This window comes from Callorhinus ursinus, unplaced genomic scaffold, assembly GCF_003265705.2.
Source record: "Callorhinus ursinus isolate GAN/ISIS: 27379988/994484 unplaced genomic scaffold, GSC_fseal_2.0 scaffold14, whole genome shotgun sequence".
NCBI lineage: Eukaryota > Metazoa > Chordata > Mammalia > Carnivora > Otariidae > Callorhinus > Callorhinus ursinus.
Window position 1 is genome coordinate 46527025 of NW_027397076.1, and position 26795 is coordinate 46553819.

The window sequence follows — 26795 nt, forward strand, 5'->3', positions numbered from 1 at the left end:
GGAGCTACGGCGGGGCCACGGGAGTAGAGGCAGCTGGGCAGGGTGGAGTCTCGGCGGTGGGAGAGTGACTACGGTAAGGGCGGCGAGGTTGGGTGCGCCCTTCCCCGGATCCCCAGAGCGGCTGGCAGGACCGGCTCAGCCGGTCCAATCATCCTCCGATGTTGGGAGAACGGAGAGCGGCAGGAGCGATGTGGAAGGAGACCAAGGGAGCAACGAGCCGGGGCTAAGTGGGCAGCTAGACTCCGACGGGATTACTCATTTACAGCCTCCCAATCTAGAGGCCAGACTCCCACTGAAGATGGCACTATTGTTCCAACAATAGGCTTTGATGGCACCTAAGGAAAGTGTTCTTAGAGACTTTTTCAAGAGAATAAGAGTTCTGAAACATGGGAGTTTCAGTGTTCCACCTCCTGAGGCACCACATCTATAGGGCTTTTTCTTATTTTCCCAGACGTGGGTTTTCTTGTTTTTGTTATTCCCAGTTGGTTGTCCTGTAGAGATTCCTAGTAAAAGCCTTCAATGAAAAGGACTGTGCGCTATGCTTGTCTTCAGTGAATACAAAGAGAAGTAGGGCTGGAGAAAGGTGCAAGGTGCAGAACAGGAGTGTCACAAGACAGCAGCATGCGGTGGTGGCTATCCACTGCTGAGGAGCAAAGGGGTGATTTATCTTACACACTAAAGGTTTTCTTCATTTGACAGACAGGAAGCTGAAAAACCGGCATTTTTATTCAGGTGTGTATAAAAACAAAACAAAAATCTTCAGTGATACAAGATACCCCGTTTCCCATCCAAAGGGACAAAGGCCTGAAGCTGGGTCCTCTTTCTATCCCAACTGTAAGTTTCCCACTACTGGATGAGACTAGACCCTAAAAGTGGCTCTTGGGACAATTGTGAATCTGTCCCTTGGGTAAGAAGTGATCATTTACAGCACATATAGGTTATGGTTTACACAAAAATGTCCAGTTATTTTTCCTTCCCACCACCCCCTTCCCCCCCACTTCCTGAGATGATAAGCCTGGGTGTAGGAGGAGGCTGTGGTTGTTGGGGTTAGACTTGATTCAGTGCAAAAAGACAATGCCCCTTACAAGAACTTTGACTTGTATCAGTTTGCCTTGATACATTACAGTGGTGAGCAAACCTGCATTGGAAGATTCTGAATCCTGGACCCACCACTTAATTTACTTAAGTTTCCTTACTTGTGAAATGGGATAATACCTAGCCCACAGAGTTGTTGTATGGATTAGGTGAGATAATCCACCTAACTGGATTAGGTGGCATAGTAAATGCTCAATTAATAGTACTCCTTAGTATCTATGCCCAACCTCTTCACTCAAGATTTGAAGCTTTCCATTCTTCCCAGGGGGTTGAGTCATCAGCCAAAATTTTACTTTTCCCTGCCAGGTTACCCCGCTTTTCCTCTTCCTTAGGAGTCTGGTGGGAAACAAAAGCACACTTTAAAGCCTAATCTCAACAAGTCAGAGTCTGAGAGAAAGGGACATGGGCGTAATCCTTCATATCTCCAGGGAGTCCCCCTGAGGAAGCAGAGGAATGGGATTAGGAAAGCACACAAAATAGGGGAAATCTCCTTTCCCAGGATTGGGAAAGAGAAGAAAGTGCACAGCTGGCTACATCTCACAAGAATTTTGTGTAAAAGTGTTTAAAAGCCTCCAAAGGTTGAATGGAATTGTCTACGACTGGGGAAATAGGGCTGAGACCTGTGAGGGAGGGACTAAGGAGAAGAGGGGTACCTTCTAGAGGCACTAGCTGCCATGAAATGCTCCCTTAGTACTTCAGGGAGCAGGGGTTATGTTCTCTGAGCATTAGCCTTGGGGAAGAGCCTGCTATGCCAGTAATCAGGGTTATCAAAAGCGGAGTCAGTGGCTTCTAAACTACGGAGAGTTTTGAGGCGGGCACAATGGACATGGGGGGCATGGTGTCCAGGCCCCTGGAAAGCTCTCATCTCTTCATACCCTTGCTCAGCTGCTGGGCAGGCCCCCATGGCTGCGTAATCTCCCCCAGGAGCTCCTCCACCATGTCGCCGATTCATATATTCATAGTCCTCATCTGGGGTTGTACCAGCAGCAGGCATGAGGGGCACAGGGTTGAGTGGGCAACTCTGTGTGCTGCCCAGGGAAGCACTGAGGTCTGATCCCACATCCATGTACTCATAACCCAGCTCCTCGAGAGAACTGGGCCTAGGGGCACGAGTCGGACTGCGCCTTCTTCTCCGGTTCATGTATTCATACTCATCATCTTCATCTTCTTCTTCAGTACCCAGGACAGAACTGAGGCCCACCGAAGAAAGGGTGCCTTCCCGGGAGGAGGGAGTACCTGGGGATTGAGAAGAGAGGATAGGTATGTGGAGAACACGGGGGCAGGCGCTGGGGGGTTGGGGAAGGTTAGGAAAAACTGAAAAGGAAGGGGTAAGATCAGAGAAGATGGAAGGATTAAGAGGAGCCTGGGGACGGGGTCAGAGAAGGATTTGAGGAAAGCTCTCGGAGGAGTCAGGCACCTTTGAGGTGTGCATCCGGCATGACATATCCATTGACATCCTCTTCCTCTAACCCTGGTGGGGAGAGTGGGGTGACAGGAGTGAGCAGGCTGTGGCGCTGGGAATGGTAGGCACTGTCCCCACGTGGCCGTGGGCTCCGGCTCTGGCTTCTACACATTGACACCTTCTCCTGGAACTCAGCCTCAGAACTTGTCACGTGGCCCTCTGAGGACTCTGATGCCAGGCGTCCCCGTGGCATTGGGTGCAAAGAGGCTGGCCGGGGGCACCGCTCACCACTCCCACAAACTGCAGACTCCTAAGGAGGAGAATAATACATGGAGATTTACAGAGACAAGGAAAGAGATATTTGTTCAGAAGACTGGGTTGTTCAATGCCTTCTTTTTTGTGGGGCACTGATGAAACCTCAAGGATTTCTAAAGTCTCCCACACTGCCCCTATGGATCCTAAGACACTGCCATCCAGCCTCTCAGCAGCCCCTTGAAGAGACAGACCTTACCTGGCAAGTCTCCCCAAGATTACCCTGGTTCATAGGCATATATCCAGAAGATGGGCTTAAGAGGCTCTGGCTCTAGGATGAAAAAGGTGAGGAAGAGGTTTAGATGAAGGGAGAAATCTACTCACCATGGGGGTCTCTGAGTAGTTAATCTAGGCATCAGTGGGGTTCATGAGGGTGCAGGTAGGTAGACGGCTCAGGGTGCAGAAAGCCTTAAAACGCTGGGAAATGCCTTACCCCACGGGGCCGATTAAGTGTTCCAACTGGCAGGCTGAGGGCAGAGCCTAGTGTGGCCGCCAGACCATCCTCCTCTGCCTCCAAGTCCAGGTCTAGCTCCAGTTCTGGCTCCAGCTCCACCTCCTCCAGTTCCTTGTTTGTCAGAGCAGGGGGCTCTGCTCCAGGGGGAATTCCAGGCCCACTCTCTCTCTGTAGGGACAGGTGATTGTTAAGGTGGATCCTAGTTCCAGCCAAGTCCCATGCCTCTAGATCTCCTTGACAACTCCTAATCACTGCTCACCTTTATGACCAGATACCGTGGTGGGTCTCGGGCCATCCTGGTGAACTCGTTGGCTAGTTCTTTAAAGGTTGGACGAATGTTCTCATCAATCATCCAACCTGGGGGTAAGATGTAGATAGAGCCATAAGAAGGGAGTGGAGTAGGGAGGGAAGTCAGTTAGAAAATGGCTGGGGGGGCACCTGGGTGGTGCAGTCAGTTAAGCCCCAATTCTTGGTTTCAGCTCAGGTCATGAGATCAAGTCAAGAATCAGGCTCATTGCTCAGTGTGGAATCTGCTTGGGACTCTCACTCTCTCTCCCTCTGCCGCCCCCCCATGAGCTCTCTCTCTCTCTCTCTCAAATAAATAGATAAATCTAAAAAGAAAGGGAGGGAGAGAGGGAGGGAGGGAGGGAGGAAGGAAAGAAGGAAGGAAGGAAGGAAGGAAGGAAAGAAGGAGGAAGGAAGGAAATGGCTGGGATCGGCAGGTAACTCACACTTGACCATGACCATGTAGACATCAATGGTACAGATCTGGGGCTGTGCCAATCGCTCCCCCTTCTCTAGCAGGTCTGGTACTTCGGCCAGTCGTAGCCCAGCATAGGGCTCTGCCCCAAAGGTCATCAGCTCCCAAACTGTCACTCCTGGTATAGGAAGACATGACTAGTTGATGGCAAAATAGTAGACATGGGAGTGAAGATGAAGGGAAAGCAGAACTCGATCTAACACAAGGATCTGGAAGGCTTAGAAATTCTAAAAAGGGGTCTCTCAAAAGGCAACAATGGAATTTGGGCCAGTGATGGTATGGAGGGTATCCAAATGGACTGACCATAACTCCAGACGTCACTCTGGTGTGTGTATTTCCCAAAGTGGATACTCTCCAGGGCCATCCACTTAATTGGAGTCTGGGGAATTAAAGGCAAAAGTGTCACCAGCTGACTTCCACAAGGTTTCTCAGCACTTCTAAACCCCAAGTTCTCAATCATTCTTTTCCTTCTTGCTTTCTGAACTTTAATTTCTGGCACCTCCAGGTTCCTCTCCTTGAACTTACTGTGCAGCATCTGACTGCCTCTGAAGGAGACCACTGACTGCTCCCTATTCCCATGCTTCACTCCACCCCCACCTCCTTACCCAGCCCTTCATGTCACCTCACCTTGGCCTCACTGTGTAGCAGTTGCTTATCATCAGGGGGCAGCAGGTCAGCCACCCCAAAATCTGCCACCTGAACCTGACTGGGTGACTTCAGGAGCACATTTCGGGCTGCCAGGTTCCTATGCACCATACCATGCTCCTCGAGGTAGTACATCCCCTACAGAGGAAGGAGGTATTCTCAAGGTTGGGGGAATTGATCCTTGAGATCCAGAATCATCCCAAACCCTGAAGGCACCTCTCAGAACTTCAACCTCCCTGCCAGCCACCAGCCAGGCAGTTCATAGAACTCTTCCACCAGATTCCCCTCACCTTGGCAATCTGGACTCCCCAGTTGAGCAGCAGCTGGGGCCCCAGTGCTCCACGGTGTTGTCTCACATGATCCAACAGGGAACCCAGAGGCAAGTACTGAGTGACGAGCTGCAGAGATGATCCTGGGCACAGCCCCAGCAGCCGTACGATGTGGGCGTGGTCTAGGCTGCCAATGGCCAGCATATGCTACAAGGCACAGGAAGGGTTATCCAGGGACCAAAAAGGTCCACATACACCCAGACCAGGGCTACCCCAACATTCAAGGACATCAGGATGGCTAACAGTATCTGCTAACACAGGACCATACTTCTACAAAATTGATTCTAATAGCGACCTCTCTCCCCGTGGCATACACAGTACCCTTCCCTCACTCACATCTGTCACATCTTGAAAACTTTGTCGTCCACTCTTGTCCTCAATGACTTTGATGCAGACTGGAATCTTGATTGATTCACCCTCAGGAATCCATACTCCCTGGGAAGTTTTGGGCAGGAGTCAGCCTTAGGTCATTCTCCCCGAGCTAGCCCTTTCCCTAAAATCTTTCTCTCCTTCACCCTAGATCCTTTCCCTTCCTCCTCCACAGACCTCTTGTGGGCCACTCACTTTGTGCACGGTTCCAAAGACGCCTGAGCCAAGCACTTTAAGCTTCCTCAACTCTGTTTCTTTGAAGATTCTGGCCAAGACTTTGTTAGCCTTCTCACTGGGATCCAGAGGCTCTATGCTCTGAGAAGCAGAAGGAAGAAAATACTCAGGGAAGTCCATTCCCATGTTCCACTCCAACCCCCTCCTTTGGGTGGATGCCCAGAGCGACAAAGCCCCAACGGGTGGGGAGCAAGAAGAGGAATTGTCTTTGGCCTTAAAAAGCACTGCAGGCATATTGGGGAGTAACAGACCCTAAGGACTGAGGACGTTGTTTGTATTCATGAAATCAAGAATCAAGAGGGTCGGGTTTCCCCTTTGATGGGAGGAAGGGGGCAAGTTGGTAATGCTATCACTTTTTAAGTACTTTAATACAATTCTCTATGCTTTCCAAAGCACTTTCACATACGTCATCCCCTTTCACTCTTATAGCCATCCTATAAGGATGAATGTTATTTCCTCTGTGTACATGCATAAAATGAGGCACAGAGAAGGAAAGTAACTTCTTCAAAGTCATATTGGCAAATTAATGGCAAAATCAGGACTGGAATGCGTGTCTCCCATTTCTCCGGCCAGAGTTCTTTCTAACGGACCATACTACCTCCTTGAAGAAAGGAAATCAAATCTCTGGGAAAGGAGGAGGCTCCTAAAGACTGATGGTATAGGGTACCTTTCAAGAGTAAGCTAGACACTCACCTCACCCCGTTCCAAGTAGCGCCTCATAGCCCTCTTATTCTGAATCCGGCGCCCACGCCAATAGAGAAAAGTGCCTCCGAGGATCAGGAAAGTTACCGCCAATCCTACTACCACTGTTAAACCCACCGCCAGATGGGTTTTGCTGTGCGATAGAGAAGTCCAGCATTATCCTGGGTCTACACCTTCCTTACAATGTCATCTATGCCTACATTAAAGGTATAGTACAGATCTGGTGCAAGAAATTAACATTCACATATACACATATCCCTGAGCACTGGAAGGGTTAACCTAAATCTGGACCTCTTGAGGATACTACAGGTTAATTTTAGGAAGGGAAGGCCAGAAGCGTGGATTCTTGTGTATCCAAGTCTAGTGATAGTGGTGTATATAGAAGGCCAGAATGAATAGAGACTCCTCTCTTCCCAGCAAGTTAACTGCCCCCTCCCTAGCTTCTCTCCCAAATATCCCCAGCTAACTAAATCTCCAAGCCCACCATACCTGATCAGTGCCAGTGTTTGACCTAAACAGTCTTGTAGCTCTGGTCCCTTACACCTGGAGAAGAAAGTCACCTCCTTAAATGGGAGCTTGGGAGACTCCCATAGAAGCTCAATTCCAACAGCCTCAACATACATTGTTTCAGATCCCCTACCACGCTATTCCATCCTAGAGCCCAAATCATATCATAAGACACGGCCCCCATCTCTAGCTTGCCAACTCTCCCCGAGTCCCTCTCTTGAATGAAAGTCCCCTGAGCTGAGGTTATTCCAGGTTCTCAAAACTGTGGTATAATTTTGTGCTGTTATTGAAAGATCCCCTTTCTCCAATCCTTCCTAATATAGCTTGGAGTGATTCTTAAACCATAGTTCCTTTCTTCTTTCAGCTCCCATTTACCCTCTTCTTTCCCCTAGTTTTGTTTCTCCCCCTCCCCCCTTATCATCCCATCACTGACCCCTGGGTGCAATTCTCATGGCAGGGCCGACATTCATTCTGAGCATCTGGGTACTTGTAGATGGGGCCCTTGGCACCGAGGACTCCATTGGGGCAGCTGCTCACACAGTGGGGCCCATCTCGAAAATGGGCACATTGAGCACAAGCATCAGAGCCCTGGGTGGAAGAGGGAAGGTTGGGAAGAATGGGATCCCAAGGTCAATTTCATACTTCCCAGCCAGGACCAACCCAGCCATTTAGGATGCTCCATCCACAGACCCTAGTGTTATCTGGCCTCCCTGTGTTGGCGTTGTGATTTGGCCATATCATCCCCAAGACCTTCTCGTGTTGCCCCTGCCCTCTGCCCCCTTAGAGATCCTGGTGCTGCTACTGTACCGAGCCATTGCATGTGGCAGCACCCTCCATGGGTCGGCACTCCGGGTGGCAGGAGAAGCATTCAGCCTCATGGGCAAACTCACGAGGCTCCCTGCAGTGGGGGGCAAAGGGAGGGGGTCACTTCTAAGTCCTGACCTTTATGTTCTGATCCCCCAACCACAGCATCCCCTTACTCATTCCCACCAAGGCATATGCAGCAAGTTGTCTAGGGGCGCCTGGATGGCGCAGTCCGCTAAGCGTCCAACTCTTGGTTTCAGGTCAGGCTGTGATCTCAGGGTCGTGAGATCAGGCCCCATGTCAGGCTCAAGTCGGCTTGGGTTTCTCTCTCCCTCTCCCTCTGCCCTTCCCCCAGCCCTCTCTAAAATAAATAAATAAACCTTTAAAAGAATAAAAAAGAAAGCTGACTAAAGGCTTTCAGGTGCCACCTGAATAGCTCCATCCCACGGCCCCATGCCCCCACCCTTGCTTGACTCTCTCGCCCCTCAGTTACCCATTCAGAAAGTTGCAGTGGGTCACACAGACAGCTCCTCGGCTGTAGTTTCGACAGGACAGGCACTGACCAGGACCTGGGCCCCAGCACCCCCCAGGGGAGCACAGAGGATCACACACTTTGCCCTCTGCCACTGGAAAGGAAGGGGTGAGTCAGGAGGGGGCTCCTCACAGGCCCTCTTCTGAACTCTTCCTCCTAAGTGCCTCCAACCTAACACGCCCCTCTCCTTGGCTCTACCCCTCCCTCATCCCTACTCCTGCTTGCAGGCCAGAACAGTCCCTACCCTGTACCCTCTCCCCCTGGACGTTTTTCCCCACCCCCCCATGGGCCATCTCCCTCACCGCAGTCCCTGCGGGGCCGATTATGCTTGATGTCTAGTCTCTCCTCCGGAGGGCCCCGAAGCAGCCTGGTCCAGTTCAGAGAATGGTGGTAGCAGAGCTGCCTGTTGGCACTTATGTAGATACGCCCGGCACTAATTTCTCTCAAAGATCGGAGGCCCAAAGATGTTATATTCAAGTTCTTCATGATCAACAAAGAGAAACCCCGGCTGAGAACAAGGAGACAGGATAAGAAGGGAGACTACACCAGGAAAAATGACCGTGCGGTGGATTCATTTTCATTCCACACATTTGCTCTGGGCCAGTCAGACCAGTAAGAGCAATTCCCCTTCCTTTTGCCTTTTTTCCCCTTCAAACCGTCAGACCCTTTGGGCGTGCTGTATGAGACAACATCTGTATTTCACTCAAGGATGCCTAAGAAACAGGTTTCATTGCCTGGGTTCATGCGACCACCGCCACACTCTTTACTACTCACTTGTACAGGCTTCTGCCCCCAATGGTTGTCAGGTTGGAAAAGACACTGAAGTTGTGCATGTGGGGAGGCCAGGACTGGATATTCAGGTAACCTGAGGGGTTGGAGAGAGGCATGTGAGCAGGGAGTCTTCTCCCTTCGCTTTCTCAGGTTCTATAGGTCACTCTCCTCTCGCTTGGGACATGATTCTGTAAGTAGTTATACAACAGTCTGTGCCGGTGGCTCACCTCTTCCTCCTAGAAAAGGCACCCTCTCCTCCCACTCACCTGTGATCTCTCGTACTGTCCGGAAGACACTGAGCTTCTCAGGGTCCAGGGCAGGGATCTTGTGCCAGGGGTCTCTGAAGAGAACAGTAAAAACCAGTCAACAACACAGAAGTAGAACCCAGTAGCAAGAAGCATGCCTAGCCTCAGAAATTTCTAAATACCATTCTCCACTAAAAGGAAACAGGGCTCCTTGGAGAAATGGCTAGGGTAGGAGAAACAGAACGAGTTTATAGCAGCTGATGCAAAAAAGTAAGGAAGTGCTCAGAGAATGAAGGGTACAAGCCCAAAGAACACAGGATCCGGTTTGAAGAAGCCCCCAATGGCCAGATCAGAGACAACTGAACACCTAAACAATGACTATAAAAGATTTTAAAGGACTGAACGAAATAGGTATCAATCAATCAATCAATGGGAAGGGAAGACTCTTCCTAACACTAAAATGCCAACAAATAAATGCAGAAGGAATAAGGAATAATGGAATTAGAAAATCATCATGTGGCAACTCTCATTAAAAAACTGATTCAGGGAGGGGTGCCTGGGTGGCTCAGTTGGTTAAGCGACTGCCTTCGGTTCAGGTCATGATCCTGGAGTCCCGGGATCGAGTCCCATATCGGGCTCCCTGCTCAGCAGGGAGTCTGCTTCTTCCTCTGACCCTCTTCCCTCTTGTGCTCTCTGTCTCAAATAAATAAATAAAATCTTAAAAAAAAAAAAAAAAACTGATTCAGGGAGGGGTGCCTGGGTGGCTCAGTCGTTAGGCGTCTGCCTTCGGCTCAGGTCATGATCCCAGGGTCCTGGGATCAAGCCCCGCATCAGGCTCCCTGCTCTGCGGGAAGCCTGCTTCTCCCTCTCCCACTCCCCCTGCTTGTGTTCCCTCTCTCGCTGTCTCCCTCTCTGTCAAATAAATAAAAATTAAAAAAAAAATTTAAAAAAGAATATTGATTCAGGGACACCTGGGTGGCTTAGTCGGTTAAGCGTCCAACTCTTGGTTTCAGCTGGGGTCACGATCTCGGGGTCATGATCTCAGGGTCATGGGATCGAGCCCCAGGTCAGCTCTGTGCTCACCTCCTTCTCCTTCCCCATCTGCTTCTCCCCCCACTCCCACGTGCTCTCTCTCTCTCTCTCTCTAATAAATATATATATATAAATAAAGTCTTAAAAAAATTGATTGGTGGAGCATGTGACTCTTGGTCTCGGGGTTGTGAGTTCAAGTCCCATGTTGGGTGCAGAGATTACATAAGGATAAAATCTTAAGGGGTGCCTGGGTGGCTCAGTCCATTAGGCATCAGACTCAGATGAGCCTTCGGCTCAGATCATGATCCCAGGGTCATGAGATCAGGCTCTGCATGAGGCTGTGCACTTGGCATGGAACCTGCTTGGGATTCTCTCTCTCCCCCTCACTCCCCCACCTCCTGCTCTCTCTCTCTGTAAAATAAATAAATAGAATAAGTAAAATCTTTAAAAAAAGAAGTAGGAGGACACAATGTCCTTGTCCCCTGCCATTCACCTAGATGGTGTCAGATTGCTTAGGGATGTCTCTGAGGGGATTCAAGTCCTGGGTGGGAAACAGAGTTAGGTATGGTTAGGTACTATGTGACCTCTAAAATTTTATAATTTATATTCCTTTTATTTTTTCTTTAATTTTTTAAAAAGATTTCATTTATTTATGTATATATATATGTATGTATGTATGTTGAGAGAGCGAGCGAGAGAGAGAAAGCAGGGGGAGGAGCAGAGGGGGTGGGAGAGAATCTCCAGCACAGAGCAGAACGCAGGGCTCGATTTATACTCATTATATGATTTATATTCCTAATCAGCTGCCCATACGAAGGGCTGAGCCAAATGCAATGAACTGTGGGCGCCTGGGTGGCTCAGTTGGTTAAGCGACTGCCTTCGGCTCAGGTCATGATCCTGGAGTCCTGGGATCGAGTCCCACATCGGGCTCCCTGCTCAGCAGGGGGTCTGCTTCTCCCTCTGACCCTCTTCCCTCTCATGCTCTCTGTCTCTCATTCTCTCTCTCACAAATAAATAAAATCTTTAAAAAAAAATAAAATAAAATAAAACAAATGCAATGAACTGTGTGGGGACGGATGGAGTAGGGGATTAGAGAGAGAAAGCAGAATCTCTAACCCATTGAGGCCAGTGATAAGAAAGTCCAGGTTGCCCAGGATCTTGGTGCAGTTCACAAATCCATCAATGTTGCTAGAGTCCACGGTCTGGAAGCGGCTCCCAGAGCCTGTCCCCTCGCAGGCTGTAAACACAAAAGAGGCTCAGTGGGTGGGGCCTGACTGGTCTCTTCACCACCTCCTCACCATCTCCTACTCACCTTTGGGGCACAGCCCCCCACAAGGTTCACACATCTTAAGTCCATTTTTATCTACTTCCATCTTGTCGGGAGGACAGGCCCGGACACAAGACGTTTGATCCACCACAAAGTTATCTAGGAGAGAGGAGGGCACCATTAGAGACGAGGGAGAAACACTGCCAATGACCGACTGAACCTTGCTCCCTCCTGCTCTGTGCTGGATTGTCCCAATCTACCACCCAAGTTTCCTTAAGCACTGCCCTATGGATGAGAAAGGCCCTTTGCTCTTTGTTGTAGAACTAGGAGCAACTGCTAAAAATCATGGGGAAGCAGATGGGCGAGCAGGACATAGGGATCATTCACTGGAGGTGGTTAGACGATCACAACCTACATTCTCTATTTACCACCCAACTTGATCTCTTTTACCTCCTAAAATTTTGTCTAAAATTCTGGTTCCACTACCATTGTTCCTCTTCTTGGGCACTTACGAGGACAGCTGGCTACACAAACTCCACCATACTGATACTTGGTGTGGGGATTGGGTTCCAGCTGGAAAGTTAGCTTGTTGTAGACAAGAGGCTGTGGACACTGGCGTACACAAGCCCCACTGTCATTGAAGAGTCGACAGGCCTAGGGACATAGGAGATTCATAAAACTCACGTTATGTGTGTATCCCTACTTCCTCCCCAAAGCCCACATCCCCATTTCGGAATCTGGGCAAATGGTGGTACTTACAAAGCAGTCTGTATCCTGAGGGCCTGAGCAGCCTCCTGCGCACTCATCATGGCAGCACTGGTTGGGGTTGGGCCCAAAGCAGTGACCATTACATTGGGGGGCACAGATGGTCTTGGTCACTATAGAAAGAGAGAGAGAAAGCATGGCAGTCAGGGCTCTTAAGACTGTACTGAGGCCACTGCTCACCCTCTTGCCCTCTAGGCTTGTCCCTACCCACAGCGTTGACATAGGTTGGGGGGGAAGGGATGTGAAAGTGTATGAGCTTGAAGTTTTTGGAGGGGAGTAAACTCACATGTCTGGCAGTCTTCTGATCTAGGACCCCAGCATCGCCCCTTGCAGGCCTCATGACACGGGGGACCTGGTTGGGAAGAAAAGCAACACAAAGGGCCGTCAGGGCTAAGAAAGGCTTGCTTGAATCAACAGGGTATGATGTCAGCACACAAGCACCCCAGTCCCAAGAAGCAAAGAGCCAGGGCAGTGTCCCTCCTTGCCCTCGCAGAGCAGGGCTGGGCTCAAGTGAACCTGTCAACAAGGGGTGGAGCCACACCTCCGCACCACCCACAGGGCAGCTGAACGGGAGAGTCTGGGGCAATTGCCAAGCTCAGCCCCAGTCCCAACCCAGGAACTTGGTTCCTCCTTGGCAAACTGAACCCAGTAGGAATATGTGTGTGTGTGAGTGGACAGGGAGCAGCAGACTGTGATCAGGGGGAGGCAGGTTCCAAGGAGAAGGGAGAATGTTGTAATGGAAAGAGATGTGGATATGGAGTCCAAAGATCTGGCTTCCCCACTTAGTACACAGAGATCTTTTGCTCCTTTTCTTCACATACTGCTTTGGGAGTCTGGATTCTAGGAGACTGACCTGCTCTCTCCTTGGCAGGTCTAGGGCCTGAGGTGTTGTTTTTCGGTGGAGAGGTGAGTTCAGATTAGGGATATAATGATGATGGTGAAAGGGGTCACTCTGTTTGGTGGGGGTAGGGGAGCAGTCTTGATCATGGTCACTCACAGCTCCTGCCATTGTCCTTCACCACTATCTCGGCATCTCGGTCCCTCACGATGTCCCTCCAGTCGATTGTGTCCATGTGACAAAGTTTATCATTCTTCTCAATATAAACGCCCCCTGACAGAATCTCTGAGGTAGGGAAGAGAAGTGACAGGGTTAAGGGCTACAGCAGACCTCCTCTTCCCTCCCCCTCCACCTGCACCAACCCAAAAGGCCACCCAAGACTCAGGAGAAGGGGAAGTGGGGCAGACAAGGATGTCTAATTAAATCCAAACTGCAGAGAAGGCTTGCCTTGTAAGATAGAGGAGGAGCCAGGCCAAAAGAAACTCCGGCCTCCTCAGACACCTGTCCAGATCCGGTTTAGCCAGTGGGGGAGGGGAAAGGAAAGAAAGAGAGAAGATCCCTGACTCAATCACCTCCTTCCTCCACCCTACCTGTGTGTTTTCCAACTGACTGGGAGAGGGAGAAGTAAAAGGTAACCATGTGGTGTTTAACCCCATATTCCCCCCAGCTTGTGGGGAATTGTGAGGGGGAGGAGATAGGATTCCCATTCCCAGGGAAGGAGGGACATCAAAGTACACTGTACTTTAAAGGCAGAGGAGTGGGTAACAGATCTAGCTCCAACCCCAGTCCCACAGGACATGAGGACCCTCCCCCTGGGGAGTAGTGGACCTTTAGACCACAGTGGTCAAGGTGACGGGCCCCGTGAAGGGGGCGCTTAGCGAGCAGTCCTGGGTTATCATCGAGGAGGCCCCTGCCTGCAGGTTGGTTGAGGGGCAAGTCTAGAAGGAATCGTCAGGAACTGACCGGTGAGCTGAGTAAAGCGGAGCTGGCGCAGAGCATGGCTGGAGTTGGTGTTATAGTTCAACATGACAAAGATGGCAAACTTCCCATCGTACACCTGCGTCCCCCGCACCACCCGGAGGTTGGGCAGTGGCAGCGTAGAGAACTCATTCATGGCCACGAGGACATAGCCGGTCACTTCTCGGATCCACTGTGATGGAACAGATTGTGTCAGTGGGAGGAAAAATAGGGCAAAAAGCCTCAATCCCCTCATTAAGGAATCCCTAACCCCTCTAACTCTAATTCCTACTGTGGAGTAGGGAGTAGCTGGTGTCACACTGCTGTGTCCCTTCTGCCAAGGAAGACAGGCGGCAGAAGTGACTGAGGAATTCTAATCTCCTACCCTTTCCTTCTCAGAGCTCCTCATGCCAGGAGGGTCCTTGCTTGGTCTCTTCCTCCACTTCCTAGGTGCCTCTCTCCCTTGGCCCCTGATGCAGAACACTATCCCACCCCGGCCCGCTTCTCATCGCCAGCCCCTGTGCATTCCTGGTGACAGCGGCCAGACCAGAGGTTCCAGATTCCAGTCACCGTCCCCATAAACACACAGGTTGGGATCTTCGGAACTGCAGAGTTTTAGGAATGCTGAACTCCAGCAGAGGGTAGCCCTGAGGAAGGGAAGGAGGCTTCTGTGGGGAGGATTAACGGGGAAGAGGTTGAGGTAGGGAGTGAGGCCCTCTAACCTGCAGGAAGGAGAGGTCAGCATTGTGTCCTGTGAGCACAATCTCAAGGTTCCCCATCACCACCTCGCACCTCTCGTAGAGCTTGTACAACGTCTGGTATTGGTTCTCAGCATCGCCCGTCACACTCAGCCCATTCAGAGTCCCAGGACACACTGCTCAGAGGGGAGGTAAGAATGACAGAGAGCTGGACACAAGTTTTCAGCCTGGTCCCCCAAAACCATCCCCTGGGTTGCCCTCCTACAGTAACATTCAACGGGATTAGGAAGCAGCCGCCTCCAACCGTCACCCCTGGAGAGAGACACGAAGGCCTATGTTGGATTGAGAGCCTTAATCCCGCCTCTCGCAGAATCCCCTCACCATCTCTCTGAACAGGCACGTGAAAAGGTTTCCCTTTTCCACCAGGGCCTCCTCTGTGCCTCTTTCAGGTACGACTTTGGGTACTAAGGAGTTAATCGAAGAGGATGTAGGGTTTTCTTTCCTTCCCCAGAGAGGTTAGAAAAGGACCACAACTTCGTTTCCCTCCTCTTCCCTTTCCCCTCTCTGACCAGGGTACTTACTTCTCTACCCCCATCCTGCCTCTCTCTAGGTCCTGGAATAAATATCTCTTTGGGGCTAGCACACAGCCCCTATTGTGTCTACTGAGGGTGGGATGGGGGCAGAGGGTGGGGGCAGTGCCCAGGGCCACAGTTCAGCCCACAATGAGGCAATTCTATCTGGGAGGAGGGGGCTGCTCCACCCTGTCCCGAGACACCCTGTCCTCAGTAGCACCCGCCCCCCTCCACCCACAAGCCTTAGGCTCAGGCAAGTGACCTCACTAGAGCGGGAGCTCCGGTGGGGAGAGGGGGTCAATGTGAGCTTTGTTTTTAAAGCTGAAAGATAAGGAGCTGGTTGCCTACCCCGCACCCCCCTTCCTAAACTCTGGCTTCCCTTTTCCCTTCCCCTATTCCAACACACCCCAGCTCCTCAGCCTCACATTTTCCAGCCAATACACCATAGCCTGGAGGGAAACAGCAGAGGATTGCCCCCATTCTAAGCCTTCCACCCAATTTCACTGTCAAAAGATTCATTAAAAAGCTTTCCAACATGGCAATCCTCATGAGGTATGCCAGTCTTGGGGGTTCACTTGACCTTGTAAGTATGGAGGATATAGAGGCTATGCGAAATCTTGATCCCTGAAGCCCTACCCCCCCGTCTCTTTCCTCAGCTCACTGAAAAGACTATGGGGAGGGTGGGGGGTAGATACCACCTGTTCCAACCACCCTTCCCTGAGGCACTGGCAGTTTAGTAGGAGGCGGGAGTGGGAATGGAGGAAGGGAGATTAGTGAGGCCCCAACCCCTCCTCCTAGATACACCCCTAGGCTGACCACTTGACCTTTGAGGGCTCCCATTCCCTATGGCTCCCCACAATGGGAAGGAAGGGGGTAGGCTAGACTCAGCAGAGGGGTAAACAGGCTGGGAGCTCACAGAGGAGGCTGGGAGCTCGCAGAGGAGACTGGGAACTCTAGGGTCCTTGGGCTGAAAGGAAAGAAACTAGGAAGGTTAGTCATTTAGGGAACAGCCCCACCCTAAACCCCTTCCTGGCAGGACACCCCCTATTCCAAGTCAAGGCGCCAATCCTTCTCCCCAGATAAGAGAGGAGCCAAGATTTCTGCACAGAGAAGTGGGGTATGTGATGTGTTTGTGTACATTCATGTGCGACATGCACGCGCGCGCATGTGCGCGCGCGCACACACACACACACACACAAGCGTGTACCCAGCTCCCCCACTGGCCCAGAAATCTATACTGGTTCTGTCCTTGGGTTTCCTTATAAGGAAGTATTTCAGGTGGCCCCATCCATCCCACCTGCCTTTATGTGTTTGTGCAGACTCTGGGTCTATGTCCGGAAGGCTACAGCGTTAGAGGCCCCCGTTCTCTGCCACCCTGAGGGTAAAGTCCATATTACACAAACAGGGAGCAAAGGGCCTGCTCAGGAAAAGAACGTGAAAACCATCTCTAAGGAGAACAGGGAGCTTGGGGAGGAGGGCAGGGGGGAAGGAATAATAAAAATCCCTGCTGTACCCAGGCACCAGGGGCCTAGGGAGGGGCCTGGGCGCTCCTTTGGTAGAGAGCACTGGGGTGGGTCAGACCAGGAATCTCCAGCCCCTCCTCAACCAGAGGCCTCCTCTCCAATATCCCCCACCCCCATCACAGCCAGGACAAAGGGACTATAGAAGGACTGAGACAGGGCCGGATGCCCAGAGGCTGCAGGATCCAGATAAAGGGTAAAGAAACCCAACCATGCCTGCCTCCTGTCTCCTTCAGGGAAGGTGGCCAGGGTCTGGGACTCCTGGGTTCCTGGTGGAAGATTCTGAGGGTCTGGATGGGACCGTGATGCATTCTATTTGGTCCCTCCCACTCCAGTCCCCAGACCCCCCGCCTTCCACCAGCTGGGAGTTTCACATTCAAGATCCCAGGTCTAAATTTAGGCCCAGCAACTGTGGGGGAAGCACAGGTGTTTCTCCCAATCCCACTCCGGGGAAGAGGCCCTGGCTGTGCCAAACCCCAGGCTGAGATCTGGGGGAGGGGAAGATATCAACAGGATTCCTCCAGTGCGAGCAACACCAGCACCCTCAGGTGTCCATGGTTCCAGAGACACCCCAAGGGGGTGGGCTCGGAGGGATGGGAGTTGGAGGAACAGATGAACAATGTGACTCTTGTCTAGACTCCAGGGGACAGAGTCCCACAATAAACAGAATGTAGGTGGGGGAGAAGCTGGGGATTTAGGAAGGACTCCCAGCACGGGAAGCTCAGAAGGTGGGAGAGATGTCCTGTTGGTCTCAGGTTGGGGAGGGAAAAGACAAACTGAGAAACACAGGCTGGAAGTCCTTGACCCTCCAGCTCCTGGCTCAGAGCCTTGTACATAGTAGATGCTCAATAAATATTAGCTGAATTGATCTGGGTCTTGACAAAGAGAGGTTGGTCAAGTCGGGACCGGCCAGCTTTATTATTCTCAGGAAAAGAGGGAGGTCAGCCTCTGCGTGGCCTCTCACCCTGATGTCACCTGTACTTGGCCCTTTGGTTAGTCTCAGCCCTTCCCAGGGCAGGCCGACTCACGGAAGAGGAGGTGCCACTCTTGTTTTTCCAAACGTAGAGAACAACAACCCCCTCCAACCCTTCCATAGCTCCGCCCTGTCGGCAAAACAACGAAACTGGAGGTGCTGAAACCCGAGGGATGGGCTTGGGGAATAAACTGAGCCCCCCCCCCCCGCTTCTCTAAGACCTCCACCTCCGATCATCTCCTCACGTTTACAGAACAGAAGTCCCAGCCCCCTCCCCACAGGGGCCCTCGGAAGTGTGATCTGTCTCGGCGTCAGCCCCCTCGAGAGAGAGACAAATTAGAAGGCCGGCGACGCGCTGCCGAGGGTTGGGGGGGGCGGCGAGGGTGGTCAGGAATCCCGACCCCGCCCGGACCGCGCCGAGAACCCGACCTGACGGTTCCTGACTAGCTGGTCCCAGCGGACCCGGGTCGGCACCCCAACCTCGCCCCGCCCCAGCTCCTGCCTTCCAGGATTCCGCGCACTCGGTTCGGGATCCCAGGTTCCGAGACGGCCGGTGATCCGGCGCCGCTTACCTGCCTGGGAGTTGCCCACCTCGGAGCCCCGGGCCAGGTTGAGAAGGAAGCCCAGCACCTGCAGAGCCGCGTTCGCCCTCATGACTCCAACGGAGGGTGAAGGCAGCCCCGCCGAATCCGGCCCGGGGCGGGGGGACGGGGGGCGCTGGGCTAGGACATCGAAGCGGAGCCACCTGAGCCGCAAGCGACTTGGTAGCGGCGGCAGAGGAGGTTGCAGACTGCAATCCGAGCCGGAGCCAGAGTCCGGGGCGGGATAGCAGGGGAGGGGTGTACGTCTGTGAGAGGGCGAAGGAGGGAGCGCAGGGGGAGGGGGTGAGTCACGGCCGCGCCCCCTCCGGCGTGAGGATGGCGTGGAGACGGCTGGAGCTGCCGACTGCCCGCCCCGAGCGCGCCCCACGCCCCAGTGCGTGTCCACTTGGGCCACGCACATCGAGCATCGGTCTCACCCTAATTTTTCTTCGGGAGCTGGACTAAGGGGAGGCCAAGATTCCAAACGCCCCCAAATGCCTCCAAAAGGAAAAGGTACTGGGGGGTGGGGAGAGCGCTTCAAAGCCCGGCCCCCTGAAAGTTGGCCTCGCCCATTAACCAAATCATTCAACTTCCCTAGCCGGTTGGGTCACTTGGGGGATTTTTCTCTCTGAATATGAATGTTTTTTTCTGTGTGTTTTTGAGGAGGAAGGTGTTGGCCTCACGCGCAAGCCACCTCAGTTTCCCCGGAAGCCCTTCGAAACCCCATAATTCATCTACCCTGCCGAGGAACCCGAGCCCTAGAGACCGCGTGAAATTGCACTGTCTCGGGCCGCTTCCTCCTCCAGACCCGGCGCCGGCCCGGCCTCTCCGGGGGATTTGGCTGGAGGGGCGGGGGCGGGGGCGGTTTCCAGCCTGGGAACAGTCCCGAAGCCCGCCTTTTCACTTCCACCCCGGGAGGGGCTCCCGCACCTGTCGCGGTCCGCTCTGCTGCCCCCCACGGCCGCCTGGGAGAACAGCTGCCTCCCCTTCCACACTGGAGTCACCGCGCCGTCGGGGCGGCCGGAGTTCCCGCCGCTTTACTGCGGACCCACACCGGCAACACGGTCCCCACTACAGGCGCTCGCACCTTCTCGGGCGCCTTCCAAGCCCGGGCTCTCGCTGGAAGGGGGGACGCAAAGAGGGCACTAGAGACTGCGTCCACGAACGGCACGGACCCCTGGCACCTCCAGCACCAGCTCCCAGGTCCTGGCCACAGGCGGTCCGGCGCACCGCGAGTGGCTGCCGCAAACCCGGCCAGCCTCCGGACAGATCCGATGGGCGCCCCCTGGTGCCCAACGCGTGGCAGTGAGGCCCCACCTAGCGTCACATTTCAACCCTAAGATTGGCATTCCGGATCTCGTCCAGAGAGCCTAATTATTTTCCCAGGTTTCAAGCCTAAGACCCAGAACCTTGATGAAGAAAAATTTTGCCCCTTACTGAGCCAAGACTGCCGGCTAAAATTCTTTATAAACTTGCTCTGTTTTGATATGCACCCGGAGCCCCTATTCTCTACTGGAGGCTTACCTTTGCCCTCAGGCGTTGGCCCGGCCCTGGACACTTGCAAAACAGTCATAATAGTAATAGCAACAGGGAAAACATTAACATATACATACATATATCACTTCATTTGCAAATGTTTCCTCAAACTTAGATAATGTTTCACTTAACATAAACATGTGAGGTAGGCAACATCACTCCGTTTTACAGAACTGGAAATGTGTGAATCCTCTGAGGTCACGCACTTGGTAGTGGATCAAGTGTATCAGGAGAGGGAGCCTGGGGTTTTGCGTAGATTTCTTCTGTCACAGAGACTGGAGCTTCATCTGCTCAGAATCAAGTTCTCATCAGCTAACTGAGCTAAGGGCATTTTAAGGGGCTTTTCCTTTTATTAAGCACCCACCTAATGTTCAAGGCTCTGGTTATGAAAGAGGAAACCCCCCTTAGTTTCTCTGTAAAACAGTTGTATCAGTCTATAAGGTTGTTGTTAGAATGCAGTAAGAAAAGGCTAGTAAAGCTCTTAATTACAGTGTCATGCTGGTCCTTTAGGAAGCATTCAATGAGGGGCCCCTGAGTGGTTGAGTCAGTTAAGCCACCAACTCTTGGTTTCCTCTCCGGTCATGATCTCCTGGTGGTAGGATTGAGCCCGGGGTCTGGCTCAGTGTGGAGTCTGCTTTGGATTCTTTCTCCCTCCCGCTCTGTTCCTCCTCCTCCCTCTCTCAAATAAGTAAATAACATATTTTTAAAAGATTTTATTTATTTATTTATTTGAGAGAGAGAGCAGGCACCAGACGGGGGGCAGAGGGAGAAGCAGGCTCCCTGCTGAGCAGGGAGCTGGACCTGGGGCTCAATCCCAGGACCCTGAGATCATGACCCCAGCGGAAGGCAGACGATTAACCGACTGAGCCACTCAGGCACCCCAATAAATAAAATCTTAAAAAAAATCATTCAATGAATGCTAGCTGTATTTATTCCTATTATCAACAACCCCACTTTTCCCCTCTCCAACTAGATCCCAAGGTGTGTTTGCTGGTATACATTCTTTCTTTCTTTTTTTTTTTAAGACTTTATTTATTTATTTGACAGAGACAGACACAGCGAGAGAGGGAACACAAGCAGGGAGGAGAGGGAGAGGGAGAAGCAGGCTTCCCGCTGAGCAGGGAGCCCGATGTGGGGCTCGATCCCAGGACCCTGGGATCATGACCCAAGCTGAAGGCAGACGCTTAACGACTGAGCCACCCAGGTGCCCCAAGAATAAACTACATTCTTATACTTAGACATCATGCTAAGCATCAGGGATATGAACACTGGATAAAGCTGATACCTAAGGGGCCATCTGTGTTGGGTGCGGCCCTCACTGTATAAATGAAGAAAGGGAGGCTTTATTACAAAAGTTCTTTTTTTTTTTTTTAAGATTTTGTTTATTTATTTGACAGAGAGAGACACAGCGAGAGAGGGAACACAAGCAGGGGGAGTGGAAGAGGGAGAAGCAGGTTTCCCGCGGAGCAGGGAACCCGATGCGGGGCTCAATGCAGGGCTCGATCCCACGACTCTGGGATCATGACCCTGGGATCATGACCTGAGCTGAAGGCAGACGCTTAACGACTGAGCCACCAGGTGCCCCTATTTACAAAAGTTCTCTGCAGTTTTCTAGGATCCCTTATCTTTCCTTACTCTTAGGTGATGACTGATTCTTACCTTACTGTGAAAATAAAAGTAATCAAAAGAAAACATAGTTATCTTTCTACCGCCAATCTGGCCAGTTTACCTCCATCCTCCATTACATATTTGGACTTCCAGCTTGTTACGATGAAATCATTCTTGTTGCTATTTAAGACAACTATCCCCTCCCATTTCCATCCCTCACCCCTACCCCCACCTTCCAATTCTATACCTCAGTCTATTCCTTCTTCCCTTTCTCCTGTATTATTTGCTTTCTCCTATATTATCAAACTTTCTACTAGATCATTCCCATTAGCATACAAATATGCAGTAATATCTGCCACCTTAAAAATAAAACAAACTTCTGGGACCCCTGGGTGGCTCAGTTGGTTAAGCATCTGCCTTTGGCTCAGGTCATGATCCTGGGTCCTGGGATTGAGTCCCACATTGGGCTTCTTGCTCAGCGGGGACGCTATTTCTCCTTCTGCCTGCCATTCCCCTTGTTTGTGCTCTCCCTCTCTCTCTGTCACATAATAAATAAATATATTTCTTGAAAAAAAAAGATTTCTGAGTACAAACCACAATATTACCCAATCAATAGTATTTATCTTGGTTCTTTTTTTTTTTTTAAGATTCCATTCATTTATCTGAGAGAGAGTGAGAAAGAATGAGTGGGAGGAGGGGCAGAAAGAGAGGGAGAAGCAGGCTCCCCAATGAGCAGGGAGCCCCACTCAGGGCTTGATCCCAAGACCCAGAGATCATGACCTGAGCCCAAGGCAGATGCCCAACCGACTGAGTCACCCAGGTGGCTGATGCCCAACTGACTGAGCCACCCAGTTGCCTTGGTTCTAAAACTGAATAATGAGGGGCACTTGGGTGGCTCAGTTGGTTAAATGTCTACCTTCGGCTCAGATCATAATCCCAGGGTCTGGGGATGGAGCCCCCATGGGGCTCCCTGCTCAGTGGGGAGTCAGCTTCTCTCTCTTACTCTGCCTCTCCCCCTGTTTGTGTGCTCTCTCTCTCTTTCTCTCTGTCTCAAATAAATAGATAAAAATCTTAAAAATAAATAAATAAAACAATAATGAAAAATGCATGAAATGATTCTTGGCCCATCTCACTTATGAATGTACATACAAATATTCTAAGTAAAATACCAGTGAACTTAATCAGTGTATTAAAAAATAATTATCTGGGGGCACCTGGCTGGCTAAGGCAGTAGAGCATGTGACTCTTGATCTCAGGGTTGTGAGCTGTGAGTTCAAGCCCCATGGTGGGTGTAGAGCCTACTTTAAAAAAATAAATAATTACATACATACATACATATCTGCACAGTATTTTTCTAGTTTCTGAAAAACTCACATAAAGTAGTAAGAAACTATTCTTTTTTTAAAGATTTTATTTATTTATTTGATAATAAATAAAGTGAGAGAGGGAACACAAACAGGGGGAGTGGGAGAGGGAGAAACACGCTTCCCACCGAGCAGAGAGCCCAACATGGGGCTCGATCTCAGGACCCTAGGATCATGACCCGAGCCAAAGGCAGATGCTCAACGACTGAGCCACCCAGGCACTCCAAGAAACTCTTCTTGAAAGTCTGTAGAACATACCTGTAAAATCATCTGGGTTAAGATTTTTGGGTAGAAAACTCTTTGACTAATATTCTAATTTCTTTAATGCTTGTTGGCATTTTCAAGTTTTTACTATCTTCTTGACCCATTTTGCTATTTATATTTTCCCAGAAATTTATTCATTTCATCTAGGTTTATAAATTCGCTAGTGTGTGGTTATTAATAATACTGTTATTATTTTGAAATAATGTGTCGATGTCCCGTTTTCATTCTATATTTTGCTTATTTGCTGCTGCTTCTTCTTTCTTCTTTCTTTATCATTCTAACTAGAGTTCTCCTTTTGTTTCCCCTCTGGTTTATTGATTATATTATTCCCTTTATCCTTATTTCTTCTCTGTGTACTAAGAGATTAAGCTTTTTATATCCCGTTCTTCTGTATTGCAGTTTATGGTTTATCTGCATGATTCATCAGTTTCTGAGAGGGTATGTTAAAATCTCCAGTTCTAATAACTGATTCATTCTTTTTTTTTTAAAGATTTTATTTATTTATTTGACAGAGAGAGACACAGCGAGAGAGGGAACACAAGCAGGGGGAGTGGGAGAGGGAGAAGCAGGCTTCCTGCAGAGCAGGGAGCCCGATGTGGGGCTTGATCCCAGGACCCTGGGATCATGACCCAAGCCGAAGGCAGACGCTTAACGACTGAGCCACCCAGGTGCCCCATAACTAATTCATTCTTTTTCATTTGTCTCCAAACGTATTTTGTTTCTTTCAAATGTATTTAACATTCTATATCTTTAATTAAAGCTTTAATTGTATCTTAGAAAATTTGACAAACTTTTATTTAGTTTAAAGTATTTCATAATTTCTCTTACTCCTTTTTTTAAGATTTACTTATATTAGAGAGTGCACATGCTCACTCGCACGGCGGTGGGCAGAGGGAGAGAGAGAATCTCAAGCAGACTCCCCACTGAACTTGGAGCCCAATGCGGGGCTCAACCTCATTACCCTGAGATCAGCATCTGAACTGAAATCAAGAGTCAGAGGGGCGCCTGGGTGGCTCAGATGGTTGAGCATCTGCCTTTGGCTCAGGTCATGATCCCAAGGTCCTGGGATCGAGCCCCGCATTGGGCTCCCTGCTCAGCGGGGGGCCTGCTTCTCCCCCTCCCTCTGCTTCTCCCCCTGCTCATATTCTCTCTCTCTCTCTCTGTATCTCTGTGCCTCGAATGAATAAATAAAAAAACCTAAAATAAATAAATAAATTTAAAAAAAAAGAGTCAGAGGCTTAACTGACTAAGCCACCCAGGCACCCCTCTCTTACTCTTTTTTAATCCAAGGTTTACTAATAGTATGTTCTTAGATTCCAGACATTTGGAGATTTAATAAGCTATCCTTTGATTAGTTATTTCTCATGTTATTGCATTACAGTCATAGAACATAGGCTGTGTAATATTGATTCTTTAAAAGGTAGCATTGGCTGGGACGCCTGGGTGGCTCAGTTGTTAAGCTCTGCCTTCGGCTCAGGTCATGATCCCAGGGTCCTGGGATGGAGTTCCACATCGGGCTTCTTGCTCAGTGAGGAGCCTGCTTCTCCCTCTCCCCTCTACTGCTCCCCCTGCTTTTGCTCTCTCTCTCCCTCTGACAAATAAAAAAATAAAAATCTTAAAAAAAAAAAGTGCTTTCCCTTTAAAAAAAATAAAAAATAAAATAAATAAAATAAAATGTAGCATTGGGGCACCAGGCTGGCTCAGTCCATGGAGCATGAAACTCTTTATTTGGGATCATGAGTTCAAGCCCTACGTTGGGCATAGAGATTACTTTAAAAAATAAAAATAAAGGGGCACCTGGGTGGCTCATTCAGTCAAGCATCTGACTCTTGATTTTGGCTCACGTCAGGATCTCAAGGTTGTGAGATAGAGCCCTGAGTCAGGCATCGTGCTCAGCAGGGAGCCTGCTTGTTCCTCTCCCTCTGCTCCTCCCCCCCCACCCAAATAAATAAATAAAAATTTTTTTTAAAGATTTTATTTATTTATTTGACAGAGAGAGACACAGCGAGAGAGGGAACACAACAAGGGGAATGGGAGAGGGAGAAGCAGGCCTCCCGCCGAGCAGGGAGCCCGATACTGGGCTCCATCCCAGGACCCTGGGATCATAACCTGAGCGAAGGCAGCTGCTTAAGGACTGAGCCACCAGGCACCCCAAATAAAATCTTTTTTTATTTTTTATTTTTTTTTAAAAGATTTTATTTATTTATTTGAGAGAGAGGGAGAATGAGAGATAGGAGCACGAGAGGGAAGAGGATCAGAGGGAGAAGCAGACTCCCCACTGAGCGGGGAGCCCAATACGGGACTCGATCCCGGGACTCCAGGATCATGACCTGAGCCGAAGGCAGTCGCTTAACCGACTGAGCCACCCAGGCGCCCAGTAAAATCTTTTTTTTAAAAAATAAGGGATTCCTCGGTTAAAAAAATAAAAATAAAAAATAAATTTAAGGGGCGCCTGGGTGGCTCAGTCTTTTAAGCAGCTGCCTTCGGCTCAGGTCATGATCCCAGGGTCCTGGGATCGAGCCCCGCATCGGGCTCCCTGCTCCTCCAGAAGCCTGCTTCTCCCTCTCCCACTCCCCCTGCTTGTGTTCCCTCTCTCGCTGTCTCTCTCTCTCTGTCAAATAAATAAATAAATAAATAAAAATAAATTTAAAAAATTAAAATGTAGTATTAAGACTTCCCTTGTAATTTAGTACATAGTCTTTAAAGATTTTATTTATTTATTTGAGAGAGAGAGAGAGAGAGAGAGAGAGAGAGAGCATGAGAGGGGGAGGGGCAGAGGGAGACAGAAGCAGACTCCCAGCTGAGCACGGAGCCCAAGTCAGGGCTCAGCACAAGGCTTGACCCCAGAATCCCAAGATCATGACCTAAGCCGAAGTCAGCTGCTTAACCGATTGAGCCGCCCAGGTGCCCCTTGATCCTTCTGTTTCTAAGAGAGCTATGTAAATATTTCCAGTTCCAATAGTTGATTTATTTTTGTTCCTAAATTTATCGATTGTTGTTTTGTAAGTGTAAAAGGGGAGAATAATGGTACTTTCTCATATGATTGTAATGACATGTATGAATCAATACATGTAAAGCCTATAGAGTATGACTGGCACATAGAAGGTGCTTGATGAAGTTAACTATTACTATTTGTTTGTTTGTTTTATTTTTAATTCATCAAGTTTAACCTGCATCCCGTTGCAGATCTCATTGAAAAGCAGATTCTGCTTCTGCTTGTCAGGATGTCTGGGTGAGGCCCTGCATTTCACGTGACTCGGCATTTCTAGCAAGCATCCAGAGATGTGGATGGTTCTGGTCAATGGCTCTTTCTTTGAGTAGCAAGGTCCTAGAACTTGTATCTCAACCTGCTAAAAGTACCTGGATGGAGCTGCTTTGAAGAAACTGGTGATCACCAACATCCACCTATGTAACTTCTGTGACTAGGCCTTCCTGACAGAGGGCTGCCTCCCCCAGCCTCCAAGGCCGCCCAGGACTTGGAAGAGGAAAAGCAAGACTTGGGCTCCCGGCCCTGCTACCCCTTGGGCCTCCCAGTGCTGCACAAGGTCTTTGGCAACTGAGGGTGGGAGTGGGGTAGGACTAAAGATTTTATTCATTTATTTATTTTTAAATTCTTCTTCTTCTTCTTCTTCTTCTTCTTCTTCTTCTTCTTCTTCTTC

At 50.2% G+C, this 26795-nt stretch overlaps 1 protein-coding gene across 1 annotated transcript; it reads right to left on the reverse strand.

The window, feature by feature from the left end:
• Nucleotides 1-708: 708 nt before the first annotated feature.
• On the reverse strand, nt 709-18618 carry ERBB3 (erb-b2 receptor tyrosine kinase 3). The gene is made up of 28 exons (XM_025882956.2): nt 18356-18618; nt 14743-14894; nt 14027-14213; nt 13223-13348; nt 12512-12577; nt 12220-12338; nt 11973-12114; nt 11506-11619; nt 11310-11430; nt 9183-9256; nt 8920-9010; nt 8448-8653; nt 8107-8239; nt 7617-7707; nt 7243-7397; nt 6792-6845; nt 6294-6435; nt 5562-5681; nt 5334-5432; nt 4959-5144; nt 4651-4806; nt 4327-4402; nt 3995-4141; nt 3523-3620; nt 3243-3431; nt 3009-3080; nt 2513-2807; nt 709-2331 (listed from the first exon to the last, which is right to left on the reverse strand). The coding sequence occupies exons 1-28, from the start codon at nt 18435-18437 to the stop codon at nt 1805-1807; spliced, it is 4020 nt and encodes a 1339-aa protein (XP_025738741.1). The 5' UTR covers nt 18438-18618; the 3' UTR covers nt 709-1804.
• Between the last annotated feature and the right edge of the window lie 8177 nt (nt 18619-26795).

Excerpts from the sequence above, each read along its gene's own strand:
- ERBB3 (XM_025882956.2), bottom strand. The coding sequence starts at position 18,437 with ATGAGGGCGAACGCGGCTCTGCAGGTGCTGGGCTTCCTTCTCAACCTG. Across the intron at positions 7,398-7,616 it reads CTGCCACATGCAATGGCTCG|GGCTCTGATGCTTGTGCTCA; the intron begins GTACAGTAGCAG and ends TCTTCCACCCAG. Across the intron at positions 2,808-3,008 it reads ATCTTGGGGAGACTTGCCAG|GAGTCTGCAGTTTGTGGGAG; the intron begins GTAAGGTCTGTC and ends TCTCCTCCTTAG.